The sequence below is a fragment of the Bison bison genome, unplaced genomic scaffold, assembly GCF_000754665.1.
Source record: "Bison bison bison isolate TAMUID 2011002044 unplaced genomic scaffold, Bison_UMD1.0 scf7180017863702, whole genome shotgun sequence".
In the NCBI taxonomy this organism is placed as follows: Eukaryota; Metazoa; Chordata; class Mammalia; order Artiodactyla; family Bovidae; genus Bison; species Bison bison.
In genome coordinates, this window is record NW_011494274.1 from 4,126,535 (window position 1) to 4,141,659 (window position 15,125).

A 15,125-nucleotide genomic window follows, 5' to 3' on the forward strand; every position below is an offset into this window, starting at 1 on the left:
CCAACCAGTCCATCCTAAAGGAGATCAGTCCTGGGTGTTCATTGGAAGGACTGATGTTGAAGCTGAAACTCCAATATTTTGGCCACCTGACGTGAAGAGCTGACTCACTGGAAAAGACCCTGATGTTGGGAAAGATTGAGGGCAGGAGGAGAAGGGGATGACAGAGGATGAGATGTTTGGTTGGATGGCATCACTTACTCAACAGACATGCGTTTGAGTAAACTCCAGGAGTTGGTGATGGACAGGGAGGCCTGGCATGCTGCGGTTCATGGGGTTGCAAAGAGTCAGACACGACTGAGTGACTGAACTGAACTGAACTGAACTGAACTCTTTCAGGAGAGGGTTCCCTGGTGCCTCAGCTGGTAAAGAATCCGCCTGCAATGCAAGACGCCTGGGTTTGTTCCCTGAATTGGGAAGATCTCCTGGAGGAGAGCAGGGTAACCCACTCCAGTATTCTGGCCTAGAGAATCTCCATGGACAGAGGAGCCTGGTGGGTTGCAGTCCATGGGGTCACAAAGATTCAGACATGACTGAGCAACTAAACACAGCACAGCTCACTCTTTCAGAAAGTCTTCTCTGATTCCCATTACCTTATCTGGAATTCCACATGGACCCTGACAATCATCACACTAGAATTATCTGTCTCTGTCTCCTCCACTGGCCTGACAACCCCCTTTGGTAATTTCCTCTCTTGGTCCACAGCCTGATGTTTGCTATCTCTCAGCAGATGTCTGTTGAATGAAGAGTTCACCATGCCTCGGAGTATTCACCTATTCACATATATCCACCAATAAGTGTTCACTTTTTCTTAGAGGGCATGGTTTTAATAGACAATTCCAGGTTGTTTTATTTGAAAAAGAAGTTTAACTTTTTTCACTAGAGGTTGTGACTCTACCTTTAAAAAAAAAACATTAAAACAAGTACAAAACCACTTTGTAGGGATGAACAAATCCTTCTTTTGAAGGCAGATGGTAGGCAAACAAAGCATTAGTAATATTAGATTATGCTTCTTTATATATGTTGTCAATAGTCTGCAAGGGACAGTGCTGATATAACAGCGTAGAGGTGCATAAACTGTCTCCACGTTTTCGTGCAGGGTAACGTGGGCTTTCTTTCGCTCTTTTCTCTTACTGAAGTTATTCACTGAGAGGCGACAAGAGAGGCTGGCTAAGAATTGATCCTGCCACTGGTGAGATCTTCAGTGTGGCGCTGCTGGACAGGGAAGCTGAAAGTCTGTATCGGGTACAAGTGGTGGCAACGGAAGTAGGTGAGCCAACACAAATACGGAAAAGGTAACACAAGTGATCAGGGGCTACGTCAACAGAAGTGGGAGGGAAGGAGAGGTGAGTGGGAAACTCCACTGGGTTGAACGGTCAGAATATCTGCCAGTGGAGAAACAAGAAGAGGACAAACACGGAGGGAAGGGTTCACCCCGCCATGGCTGTGTTCCGGGCGAGAACCCTCGTGACTGCTGCGGGGCTCTTTCCGGCCGGGCTGCCCCTGGAGGCTGGCAGGACTTTAGGGCTGCTGCTCCCTCTGTGGGATCCTGCAGGGACCACGGCTTTTAGGAAGGTTCCTGTGACCCCACTGAACTACCCCGCCTTCCTCCAAAGTGGCTGTGGGTTTCTCCAGGGAGCGGGATCAAACCACCATGTAGTATATAGAATTATATGGTGGTGGTGGTTTAGTCGCTAAGTCGTGTTTGATTCTTGTGACCCCATGGGCTGTAGCCCGCCAGGCTCCTCTGTCCATGGGATTGTCCAGGCAAGAATACTGGAGTGGGTTGCCATTCCTTCTCCAGGGGATCTTCCCGACCCAGGAATCAAATCGGGGTCTCCTGCATTGCAGGCAGATTCTTTACTAACTGAGCTATGAGGGAAGCCCCAGAATTATATAATATATAGTAATATACCTGCCTGACTTACCAAAAAAAAAAAAAAGAGAGAGAACTGAACAAAGTATGACTAAATAAACACAGATTTAGAGCAAAGAAAGAAACTTTCAAAATGTAGAGCCCAGGTTTGGGAGTAGGGGAATGGGGAAAATTCCAGTATGTGGGAATCATGAAAATGGTCCCCGTCTGTAAAAAGTTGAAGAACAGCAAAGTACTGTAGTCATGTTAAACCAAGGAAGCTAGACCCGCAGATGTGTGTGCTGAATTTGAAATGGTTGTGGGTGAGCACACGGACCTCGCTGAGGTGGGTTGGGGGCTCTCTCTCTTGCTTCTGGTTAATGTGCTTCTAACACATACCACTATCACACTCTACACATTTAACTCTTGATTTTAAAAGCTCCCGATTTAATCAGCAGAAAGTTTCTGGTGAAATCTTTGTGCTCTGCCTTCTGCTAAAATGTACCGTGGGGTCAGCACTTCACTTTGCTGCTGCTGCTGCATCACTTTAGTCGTGTCCGACTCTGTGCGACCCCATAGACAGCAGCCCACCAGGCTCCCCCGTCCCTGGGATTCTCCAGGCAAGAACACTGGAGTGGGTTGCCATTTCCTTCTCCAATGCATGAAAGTGAAAAGTGAAAGTGAAGTCTCTCAGTCGTGTCTGACTCTTCACGACCCCATGGACTGCAGCCTACCAGGCTCCTCCGTCCATGGGATTTTCTAGGCAAAAGTACTGGAGTGGGGTGCCATTGCCTTCTCCTAGACGTGTCCTAAAGCCTCTCACAGTTTAGAAGTGTCAGGAATCAAAAACAGGGTTCAAAACTCTGCCCGGTGTGCAGTTGTTGGCCCTGGACTGATCCGTGTCGATGAAATGACTTCAAGAACCCGGTAGCTCTTCCTCCTTTGGTTATGCAGACAGCTGGCAAGAAAAGCAGGCAAATAGAATTTACAGGAATTGAAGCGGGCTGGAGTCAGAAATTGTAGGAACATCAGGGAGAATGAGAACCGTCAGCGTCACTGCTGTACTGACCGTCTCCTTCTAAGCACTTACCCCTCACACAACACTATGGGGAGGGATTATTATTGATTATATTTGATGTATGAAGAAACCAAGATACTGATAAGTAACCCGCCAATGATCACACAGTTACTAATTGTTCAGGCAGCAAGGTCAAAATTTTTACCATGGTACCCCAGCAAATAACATTTGTACAGCTCTGTACAATTTTCTAAGAATACTACATGTTGGATCCTCATATAGTCACATTTTACAGCTGAAGAAATGAGACTTAGAAAAGTTTTTTTTTTTTTTTAATTTATTCATTTATTTTTGGCTGCGGCACTTGGACTTCTCTAGCTGTGGTGTGCAGGCTCAGCTCGGTAGTTGTGGAGTGCAGGTTTAGTTGCCTTGCAGCTGGTGGGATCTTACTTCCCCGAGTAGGAATCAAATCCTCACCCTCTGGACTGGAAGGCAAAGTCTCAACCACTGGACCACAGGGAAGTCCTGACGCTTAGAAAACTTAACAACCACACCTAAGTCAGTGATGAGGAGCAATTGAAGTTGTGGGCTCTAGAGTCAGATCTCTTGAGTTGGAAGACTCTCGACTGCTGTGTGACCTTGGGCAAGTCACACAACTTCTCTGAGCTCCAGTCTTCTCATCAATAAATGCATGCAGAATTGTTTTGAAGTAACATGTATAAAACATTAGCACATAATTCTTGGGGGTGTGCGTGTGTGCTCAGTTGTGTCTGACTCTTTGCAATTCCATGGACTGTAGCCCGCCAGGCTCTTCTGTCCATGGAATTTTCCAGGCAATAATACTGGAGTGGGTTGCGATTTCCTCCTCCAGGGGATCTTCCCGACCCAGGGATCGAACTTGTATCTCCTGCGTCTCCTACACTGGCAGGCAGATTCATAATCCTTAGTTATTTTTATTATCAAGACTTTTAAAGCAGAAAATGAAACTAGGTCTGAATTGTAAAATTTTTTTTAAGGAAAGGAAATATCTTTTCTGATTGAGAGAATGAGAACAGACACCGTATTTCAATGATTCAATTCCTTAGGTGGATCCTACTTGAGCTCCACGGCGCAATTCCACCTGACCCTTACGGATGTGAACGACAATCCCCCACGGCTGGTCAAGGAGTACACAGGCTTGTTCTTTTGCTATCCCCCCAAAGCACCCGGAAGTCTCATTTTTGAGGCCACCGATGATGATGAACTGACATTTCGGGGTCGACACTTTACATTTTCCCTTGGCAGCGAAAGCTTACAAAAAGACTGGGAAGTTTCCAAAATCAATGGTGAGTTGTCAAAAGAACATTGAGAAAAACACTGATGGGCGATGAAATGAGTTTTTAATTTGCCTTGGTGTGTGTGCAGCACTCAACACAGAGCTTTCTTCCCCGCTCCAGAAAGGAAGTTCATGCTGTGGAAACTTGCACAGGCAAGCTCTCCAGAGGGTTGAAAGCCCCCAAGGTTGGGAAAAGACAGATTGTTAACACTCAGTGTCCCCTTTGGTGTAAACGAACAGTTGGACAGTAGTTGGTGTACATGAATTGTTTTCCAATCAGAGCAGCATTGCAAAACAACCAGTGGCAGCTGAGAAACAGATTTTGTCATGATCTTTTAAAAACAGCTTTATTGAAATATAGTTGACATACAATTAACAGCATATATTTAAAACATACAGTTTTATAAAAGTTGATATAAGTATGTGCCACTGAAGCCATCAGCACCATCAGGTAAGACGACTCCACCAGCTCCACCAGGTTTCTTCATGCTCTGTTGCAGTCCCTATTTTCCACCCCACGCTGTTCATCCCTCAGTCAGTTCAGTTGCTCATCGTGTCCAACTCTGCGACCCCATGGACTGCAGCAGGCCAGGCTTTCCTGTCCATCACCCCCAAGTAACCACTGATCTGCTTCCTGTCACTGTAGATTGGTTTGCATTTTCAAGAGTTTTATGTAAATAAAATAACAGCATGCAATTTTTTTGGTTTGGTTAATTTCACTTAGTATACTTATTTGGAGATTTCACCGTGTTATTGCATATATCAACACAGCACTCATTTGTATTGCAGAGGAGTATTCCATTGTATATCATGATTTATTATTCGTTGACTTATTATCACTTAAATTGCTTCCATTTTTTGCCATTTCAAATAAAGCTGCTATGAACATTTGTGAAAAAGTACTTTGTAGGAGCCTGTGCTTCCATTTTTCTTGGTTAAATACCTGGAAGTGGTCATATGGTAGCTATATGGTCAAATTTTAAGGGGATATAAAATTGCTTCCCAAATAGTTTGTAATATGTTACATTTCCACCAGTGAACGAGAATTCTAGTTGCTTAATATTCTTCCCAATGCTTGTTATGCTCAGTCTTTTTAATTTTAGCCATTGTAGTGGGAGTGTAGTATTTCATTATGGTTTTAATTTACATGGCCCCAATGACTGATGGTGTTGATCAGCTTTTCATAAGCTTATTTGCCATCCATATATCCTCATCAGTGTAGTGTCTGGTCAAATACTGTGCCTGCTTAAAAAATTTAGCAAAGGTTTGACTTCTGTTGTGGTCTTTGTCAGATATATGTTTACAAATATTTTTTTCCAAGGCACTGTTATATTTTTATTTTGTAACAGTACCTTTTGAAGAGCAAATTAAGTTTTTTTGATGAAATCTAATTTATTGATATTTTCCCCTTATAATCTGTGACTGTTTTGCATATTCTTTAAGAAGTTTTTGCCAAGGTCACTAAAGTTTTCTGAGATTTTTTTTTCTTCCAGAGGAAAAGAAAGCTATGGTTTTAGCTTTTACAATTAGCTCTATGATCCATTTCAAGTTAATCTTTCTTGCATGTATGGTAAATGTCAAGGTTCATTTTTTTAAAAATATGGCTAATTATTTAAACACTGTTTATTGAAAATATCCTTTTCACATTGAATTGTCTTGGCAGCTTTGTCAAAAACCAAGTGACCACATATACATGGATCTATTTCTGGACTCTCTTCTGTTTGATTGAGTTCTTTGTCTATAGCAACACCATAATGTTTTGATAATTTCAGCTCAATAATAAGACTTGAAATCAGGTAGTGTCAATGTCCTCGTTTTGTTCTTTTTCAAGTTTATTTTGCATATCTATATAATTTTTCGAATTAAGCTTGTCTGTTTCTACCCCCAAAACCTATGCTGGTTGTGATTGAGATAGTATGAATCGGTGCTTGAATTTGGGGGACAATTTAAATCTTAACAAAACTGAATTTCCCAATCCATGAATATGATTATGTCTCCACTTATTTAGGTCTTCCTAATTTCTCTGAGCAATGTGTTTTAATTTTTTACGTATAGTTTTACAGAATTTCCCCTGAGCACTTCATATTTTTATGCTGTTATAAATACTTAAAAATTTTAATTCCAGCATATAGAAATATAACCAATGATTTTCTTATACTGATTTTGTAGCGTATAACATTGCTGACTTCACTTGTAAGTTCTCTCTCCCTTGTTTCCTTACATTTTCATAGTTTTTCTACATGTTGTCTGTGAATTATTATAGCTTTATTTCCTTTCCAATCTGGATGGCTTTTTATATGTTTAGCTTGCTTTCTTACTGGTTAAAATCACCAGGACAATGTTCAATGAAGGTAGTGAGAGAAGAAACAATTTGGCTTCTGATCTCAGGGAGAAGGCATTCAGAAGTCTCTCACCGTTGGGTTTAAGGTTAGCTATAAGTTTTTGTAGATGTCCTTTATCAGAGTGAGGACTTTATCTTTTACTCCTAACTTGCTGAGAGGTTGTTTTTTTTTTTAATGAAGTATGATGCTAAAAATTTCAGGTGTTTTTTCTGCATCTGTTTAGATGATTGTTGGTTAACTTAGGTTTTTGTTGTTTTTGTCTGTTAGTTGGTGAAATATTTCAGTCAACTTTTGTATCTTAATTCAGTCTATTCCTGAGATAAGGCATACTTGATGGTGAAATATTAGCATTTTTATGTGATTGGATTCAATTTGCTGAAATTTTAAGACTATTTCTGTCTATATTCATAAGGGATATTGGCCTGTATTTTCCCCTTATGGTGCCTTTGTCTGATTTCGGTATCAGAGTAGCACTGGCTGCACAGAATGATTTAGAAAGTGTTCTACCTCTTCAATTATCTGGAAGAATTTGTGTAAAATTGCTTTTTATTTTTTCCTTCAAGTTTGATAGAATTCACCAGTGAAGGCTTCTGACTCAAAGTTTTCTTTGTAGGAAGTCTTAACTATAAATTCGATTTCTTTAATAGATAAGGGACTACTCAAGTTATAGATTTATTTTTGGTTGAGCTTGCTAGTTTGTGTCTTTCAAATGATTCTCTATTTCAATAGATTTGTCTAATTTATTGGCATGAAGTTGTTCATAATATTTTATTACTTTTAATAATTACAGAGTATGTAGTGATATCACTTCATTCTAATATTGGAAATTTTTGCCTCTTTTTTGGTCTTGATCAGTCTGGCTAGAGGTTATTAATCACACTGAACAAGCTTTTGGTTTCATTGATTTTGCCTTATTTTTTGTCTTATATTTCATTGCTCAGATCTTTATTATTTCCTTTATTCTTCTTATGTTGTTTTTAACTTGCTTTTTGGTACTGCTTTTATTCAGATGGAAACTGAAGCAATTGAGAATTTTTTTCTTTGTTAATGTGGGTATTTGGTGTTATAAATTTATCTCAGTGTCGTATTAGCTGTATTCCATAAAGTTTGATGCGTTTTCATTTTCATTCAGTTCAAAACACTTTCTAACTTCCCTTTAGATTTCTTCTATGACACATGGATTATTTAGAAGTAGGGTATTTTGTTCTCATATATGTGGGGATTGCCCACATCTTCCTGGTTACTGATTTCTAATTTAATTCCATGGTGACCTGAGAACATGTGATTGGGGTACTTTTAAACTTACTCAGTTTTTCTTTCAGTACTTTACAGACATTGTGTTCTGGATTGTATTGGTTCTTCTTTGTTCTTTTGAGTATAATATCCTTTTTTCTCTGGATACCTTTAAGATTTTCTTTTTCACTAGTTTTCAGTAAATTGAGTATTATGTGTAATTGTTTATTTTTCTTTTTCCTGAGATTTGCTGATCTTCTTGGATCTGAGGATTTAGAGTTTCCATCAAATTTGGAAAAACGTTAGCAATTACTTCTTCAAATATGCTTTCTAATTCAGTGTTTGTGACCACTTTATGGAACATAACTACCAGGAGTAATGACAGCCTACTGCACTCGGTGTTCGTTTCTACAGCGAAGTCAGGAATTGAGAATTTGATGGATGCCTCAGCATCCTTTTTAACATTATGGAGGGTACCTGTGGAGTGGTGATACTTGGGGTAGTTTAACTCACACTTTCATCTAACCATTCATGTTCGAGGCAGAGATGAGCTTTATTCCTGCTCATCCAGGGGCCCACAGTTGTGTTTTCATGTCAGTCATTTTTTTCCCCTATTCTGACAGGAACTCATGCCCGCCTCTCCACCAAGCACACGGGCTTTGAGGAGAGAGTTTACAACATCCCAATCCGCATCGGTGATGGTGGCCGGCCACCCTTGGAAAGGACTGTCTCTTTGCCAGGTAGATATTTTGCTGCAGGCAACTTGGGATAATGTTGTCTCTCAATATGATAATTTGTGAGAATTCTTATCTTTAATACAGGATTCCTCAATTGTTTGCTTGAAAATTTATCTACCAAATATTATTCTGTTTCTCAGTTACTTTCTGCAAGTGTGTGGAAAATAGGTGTTTCCAGCCAGCGGCTCGCATGCCTGGGATACCCCCAGTGGGCATGGCAGTTGGTATACTCCTTGCCACCTTTTTGGTTATCGGTGAGTATAATTTCTCAGATTCAACGATTTCTGTCAGAAACATGAGCTCACATGAGGGTCTGACTTCATGGGCTGAGCTGGGGCTGCTCAGATGGCAGCCTGGGCAATAACCAAGCATACAGATCACCAGTAAACCTGATTGGGAGTTACTGCTTTGGTACTACCCTCCACCCATCACTGCCTTGCTGGTTAGTTTAAAACCAGCAAGTTTAAACCAGTTCATTTAAAATCACATAGGTGGCTTTAAAGAATAAATCATTGTATCTCACGCTGAGTCACCAAGCTTTCATGCTGAAGAGGAAATAAATGCAGTAGCTGTCCCTCTGCTATGCGTCAGGCACTGTGCCTGGTGGGAGACACGGTGACGGACATAAGCGGATCTTTCACTCACAGAGCTTAGGGCCTAGCCCGCCATTGTTGGAATAGGTAGAAGCTAGGACGGGGAAGCCTGGTGGGCTGCCGTCTATGGGGTCGCACAGAGTCGGACACGACTGAAGCGACTTAGCAGCAGCAGCAGCCTTCCAGTGGAGATGTGGGCGTATCTGAAGGACCTGACATGTTGCAGAACTCCCCCTTTTATGTTTTTGTGACTGTGGACCTTGATTCTTTATTAACTCAGAATAATTCCACTGCATCGCAGGCCTCACTCTGCCTTGGCCCCTAGACAGCAGAGTTCCCTGTCTTCTTTTTTGTAAACAGCTCAGTGTCTACTGTAGTCTTTACCCTCTTTTCAATAGGTGTTCTCACCGCAAATTACATATTAGTAGATACTTCATCAGTTCACATGCACCTGAGCGAAGGAGTTGACACAGTTTCACATCCTTTCTCTTTTAAAGGAAGAGCTGGGGTTATTCTAAGTCTCTTTCATTGTTCTTTTGGCATCTGTGCTTTTCTGCCATCATCCAGTCTACCACTCTGAATTCTGATTCGTAGCTCTAACAGGGATCTCTAACAGGGATACCCTTCTGTTTGTATTCCTCATTATTATGACACAGAAAGGCCTTTGTGGCGTGACCATGGCCCATCCTAATATGTGCATAGTAGTAGTAATGTTAGTCGCTCAGTTGTGTCTAACCCTTTGCGACCCAAGAACCATAGCTCGCCAGGCTCCTCTGTTCATGAGCTTCTCCCGGCAAGAATACTGGAGTGGGTTGCCATTCCCTTCTCCAGAGGACCTTCCCAACCAAAGGATCGAACCTGGGCCTCCTGCATTTAGGCAGATTCTTCACTGTCTGAGCTACAAGGAAGCCTAATATGTGCATGGTGACCATCATTTCTCTCTGACAACAGTTTGGTACAAACATTTTATGCTAATTGAGCTGGCTTTTGAGGTTTACTCACTTAACAAACTCCCCCCTACCTCTATGCCTTTTCTTATTCTATTTGTCTTCTCATCCTGAAAGGATTTTTGGGCTTGCATGCCATGGTTTTCTAGCATGACCATTTACTCTCAAAATTTTACCACAAGTTAAAGATTGGATGAGTTTCGTGATCTACAGACAGAAGTAATAGGATCTTGTAGTTTCATATCCTTACTTTTTTTTCAAAATAGGAGGATTGGGATTATTGCAAGATTCTTAATGGGCCTCTGAGCATCCAGTCTTTTCTGCCATTATTCCTCCTGTGACCCTAATGCCAGGTTAATTTCCTAAAAACAATAGGTCTTGAGTTCACCTTTTCCTTTTCCATATAGGTCTCTGGTTTGTAGTACACATTTAGTGCTAAAATGCACAATGTAATTTTGCAGGAGGTCAGAGATGAGGGAAAGCAGAGAGGTTAGGTAGTCTACTCAAGCTGGAGCCATGAAGAAGGTGCAAAAGAAAATGTGATACTTGGTGAAAGTAGGCTTTAGGTAGATGGACGAATCCTAGAAAAGCTCTCTGGTTGTTCTCATTGGCCTATTTCCTCCAGGGAAGAAGGACTGGAATCAACATCTATTGGCTGCGTCCAGACTTCAGGAACTCTGTCGGATGCTCATATGGTCTTCAGGGTAGTGCAGGCATAAAGTCCTATATCCCTTGACAGAGGCCTGGGGAGAGCCATCAGCTTAGATATAACTTGGGACTTGTTACACACTGACAGCAAGAAAAGTGATAAGCGTACTTATCCAAGAAAACCCATGCTTAGAAGCCCTTAATCGCCATGACAACGAAGCTCTGTTGACCCACTCACAAAATGAAATTTATGAGTCATTTTTTCCTACTAGGGTGCTACTTTATAAATGAATGTGACAGTACATTGTAAGATTTCATCTATTTGACTCTGATTTTTCTCTTTTAGGCATAATTTTAGCAGTGATGTTTTTCCGGATGAAGAGGGATAAAGGCCAACATAATGCTGAAAGTTCTCAGGCATCTGAAACCAAGCCTCTGAGAAACTGAATGTGAAAAAGAATGTTTGAGTTTATGTACCAAGTGCTATTTCAGTAACATAACCATTTAGTCCCGTATTTTTACTTTTCATCCAACATATGCACTGGAAGTTTTACAGATAAACTCTCTTGTCTTTCAATATTTTATTACTTTTAGATATTTCATGTGCTATAGACATTAGAGATATTTTCCCATTTCTCATGACACTTTTCTACTCTGCAAAAGTCGTAGCTATTTCTCCAAACACAAAAATGTGTATTTTTCCCTCTTAGGGAATGAGGGGCTGATGAAATAGTCTGTTTATTTTTGCTTCCTCAAGAGGTTTTATCAGTCACCCATCACAGAGCTTTCTGGATTCCATTTATGCTTTTTTCTAATTCCATCCCATGTCTCCTTCCACCATATCTCCTTTGGTATTTCACTAATTTTAAAACATTTGTTGGAGAAAAGAACAAAACAGAGTCTCAGGAAGAAAAAATAAAAGGGCAGACCTGTCCCTCAGTTTGAACAGAAACTCTTGATCGTTTGAAGAGGCCTGCTTCACAGACCCTGGTTGCAAACACCAGCCACTCACCATGTTTACTCACCACCTCCCATGCTCGTGTGCTGTGTCCACTTCCTTTGTGTGTTTATTAATAAAGTTTTGGTTATTATATATTTAATGGTGAAGGAAAATAAGGAAGCATGAAAGATGTAGTGACAACAATCAAGAATAAACATTGGCTGTGGCTTTGTTTCTTGGATTTCTTTGGTTCTGCTTCCTGATTCTTTGCATTTCTTGAGGGAAGGAGTAGCTAGCAGTGGTTAACTATCGTTAGTCAAAATTACCTCTCACGTAGAATTAACCCATAAAGAGGGGTCCGCAATGAAATAAACATTCACTGTGCTTATGATCACGGATTGGGATGTTCAAGGCAGATACATGAGGAATTTTAAATTTTTAAATAAGAAAACCTTAGATTTGGAAGCACTTCTAGGACCTGGAGCTGTTGTCTGGCTCCCGATTTGAGTCTTGAAAGCGTTCAACATTACACAGCCTCTCAGAATTTTCAAGAATTTTGGGGAAAAGAACTTGTATCTGAAAAGGCACTCCTACACTGATGGCTAAAGCAGGCCATGGAGTTCTGTTTTTCATAAATAACCCTCTTTGTGGGCTTTTATTATATATTTTTGAAAGCAAAAAAGTAAGACAAAAGAAATTATGTAAACTCTAAGACCTCAATATTACTTTCTTGCATAATGTTATCCTGTGCCCCAACATAATACTGAGCTTTTTTACCTGTTTTTTTTTTTTTTTTTCCACACAAGACTCATTGGAAGTCTCATGATGGGTGAGGTTCTCTCTTGTCTCACCAAATGCTGAAAGACCAAACAAAAGAAAACAAAAATCTAGGAGCGCCAAAAGCAAATTTACTGCACAAATTTTACCCCAGCCTAAAGAATGGTCTAACTCCTCAGCAACTTCTCTAGGAAGTTTTCTTGTGTGTTTTGGACCAAGGGTGACTGTGATTTAGGTCACTTAAAATTGCATCCTTGTTGTTGTTCAGTCACTCAGTTGTGTCTGACTCTTTGCGACCCCATGGACTGCAGAACGCCAGGTCACTTTATCATTCCTGAAAGACAGGCAGTTCCGTGGCAGGTCTGCTCAGGCACCCCTCCTGCCTCAGTTCAGGGTTGTCCTCTCTGGACCAATTTGTATCACCTAATAGTAGACTGATCACACATAACCATCAAAAATCTAAAATCACTGCTTTTTCTCATCTAAAACCACTGATTAGTATTCACGCTTTTTCCCCTTGGTGGGCCCTCCGTCTGAACCTTCTACTCCTTTCATGACCAGATCCTACCCATTCTTAGAGTCTTCAAGACCAATTTAAATTCTGGTCCCTTTGGGAAGCCTTCTGTGAGGAAACTACAGAGACCCGGCCACCATCTCATCTAAACCTCTACACTGTGGTGAGGAAAATGCCAGGATCTATTCCCTCTGCTGGTGAGAGTGGTTGCATTTCCACCGGAAGACATCTTCCCCTCCCCGTTCCCCAGCTTTTCCACACCCCGTCTGTATAGTTTAGAGTCAGCTTCCTGTTTTTCCCCATGTCCCTAGACTCACTTCTAGAATTTTGTTCAAACTCTCAGAAAACAGCTCTCTTTAAGTACAATTTGCAAAACTAGGCGAAAATAAGCTTAGAGCATTCTAGTCACCATAAGAGGTAAGCCTGTCTCAGAGCAAGGACCACAGAGAGTTCAGAGGAGACTTTGAAAATGCTGAGTGCCTGCTCCAGCTCTGTCTGGGGGCAACCTTGCTCTGGACTTTCTTATCCTGTGAGGCGGTACGTTCCTGTTTTACTTAAAGCTCAGTGGAGTTCTGCCCTGGCAACTAGAAGAGTGGATGTTTGTACCTTACTTGTGGACCTTCTGTTCCACAACTGGAGCGCATTTGACCTCCCCAACTAGTCTGGGGTTTCTCTGAATCCTTTCAGCATCTCTCTGACAAGTCTTGGCTCATAGCGGCTCCTCCATAAGTTTTTAAAGAATGAATACATGAAACAGCTGATTCATTTAGGCCATTTATACCATTGTCATTTAAGAGGCAACCGTTAGACAAAATCGAAACTAATCCATCTGTGTTTAGTTACAGTATCCGCAGCGATACCTTAAACTCCCACTTCACCATGCTCTGATGAGCCGTTCCAACATCCTCAGAGCTGAAAGCAGTGGTGAGTGAGGCCTGTGAGTGACAAAGCCTGCAGGAATTTCTGGATGATTGAGAAGTAGCTGTGAGAGTGAGAGGGTCTCAGGAGCGGGGTGGGAGGTACTCCTGGGAGAAGCTATAAGGAAAGTCTTGGGGGTTTCTGCTGCTTCTGCTAAGTCGCTTCAGTCGTGTCCGACTCTGTGCGACCCCATAGATGGCAGCCCACCAGGCTCCCCCGTCCCTGGGATTCTCCAGGCAAGAACACTGGAGTGGGTTGCCATTTCTTTCTCCAGTGCATGAAAGTGAAAAGTGAAAGTGAAGTTGCTCAGTTGTGTCTGACTCTTCACCACCCCATGGACTATAGACTACCAGGCTCCTCCGTCCATGGGATTTTCCAGACGGGTTTCTGGACAGCAGTAAATGAAGAGGAGAGATCTCGGGTTGTGGAGGGGGTGGGGAGCATGGTCTAAATACTCACAGGCAGGAAGCTAAGGTTACCTCTGAAGTATCCAGGGCAAGAAGGAGAGAATTTGTTTCCAAGGTTCTGTACAATGCTATATGCATCATGGGAACTTGTTAAACTTGGAAACTTAAGAGTTACCTGAAAAGAAACAATGTCTTAAATTTTTATTTTTAAAACTCATTTTAAACTATTTTAAAAGGTACAGTTCAGGGGCATTAAGTACATTCACATTATTGGACAACCATCACCATCATCCATCTCTAGAACTTTTTGTTTCATTTAGAAACTCTGCACATTAAACATGAACTCCTCATCCCTTCCTACCCCTAGTCCCTGGCAACCACTGTTCTAACTTTCTGAATCAGGTATCATACAATATTTGTTCATAATATCAATGTTTTAAAACACATTTTAAAATAGTAAGAGAAAAAAATAGCATTCAAACCTAGAAGTTATCTTATGAGGAGAGTGTCTCAAAGCTAATACTATTTTTGATTTTGCTGCATTCAAATGTGCCACACATTATACACTTAGATGTACATTTTACATACCTATGAAAATATCCATACAATGCATATACAATGCACGTGGGTTCTCCAAACACACATGCTCTCATTCTCCTAAATTTCTTCTCACCGAAGCCTGTCTCCTTCTGGCTGAATCCTGAGAATGTGGGCGGCTGTTGGATGGCCAGCTCTCTACCACAAGGGTGCTCAGTGGACACATGTTAGAATCACCTGGCGGAGTTTTTCAAAAATACTCATTCCAGAGCCCCATCCCCAAATGAGTCAGCATGTCTGGGCAGGGTGTTTTAACGTTAATATTCTGAAAAAAAAAAAACCATATA

At 41.3% G+C, this 15,125-nt stretch overlaps 1 protein-coding gene across 1 annotated transcript in view; it reads left to right on the top strand.

Annotated features, from left to right (window-relative positions):
* The window catches only part of CDH17 (cadherin 17, LI cadherin (liver-intestine)), an 88,818-nt gene extending 76,952 nt beyond the window's left edge, over positions 1–11,866 (top strand). Inside the window, exons 14-18 of the mRNA XM_010833511.1 lie at positions 1,137–1,267; positions 3,956–4,195; positions 8,384–8,500; positions 8,638–8,751; positions 11,032–11,866. Of these exons, the coding sequence (XP_010831813.1) occupies positions 1,137–1,267; positions 3,956–4,195; positions 8,384–8,500; positions 8,638–8,751; positions 11,032–11,132 (703 nt within the window). The 3' untranslated portion in view covers positions 11,133–11,866. The remainder of the gene's footprint in view (positions 1–1,136; positions 1,268–3,955; positions 4,196–8,383; positions 8,501–8,637; positions 8,752–11,031) is intronic.
* Positions 11,867–15,125: the final 3,259 nt, after the last annotated feature.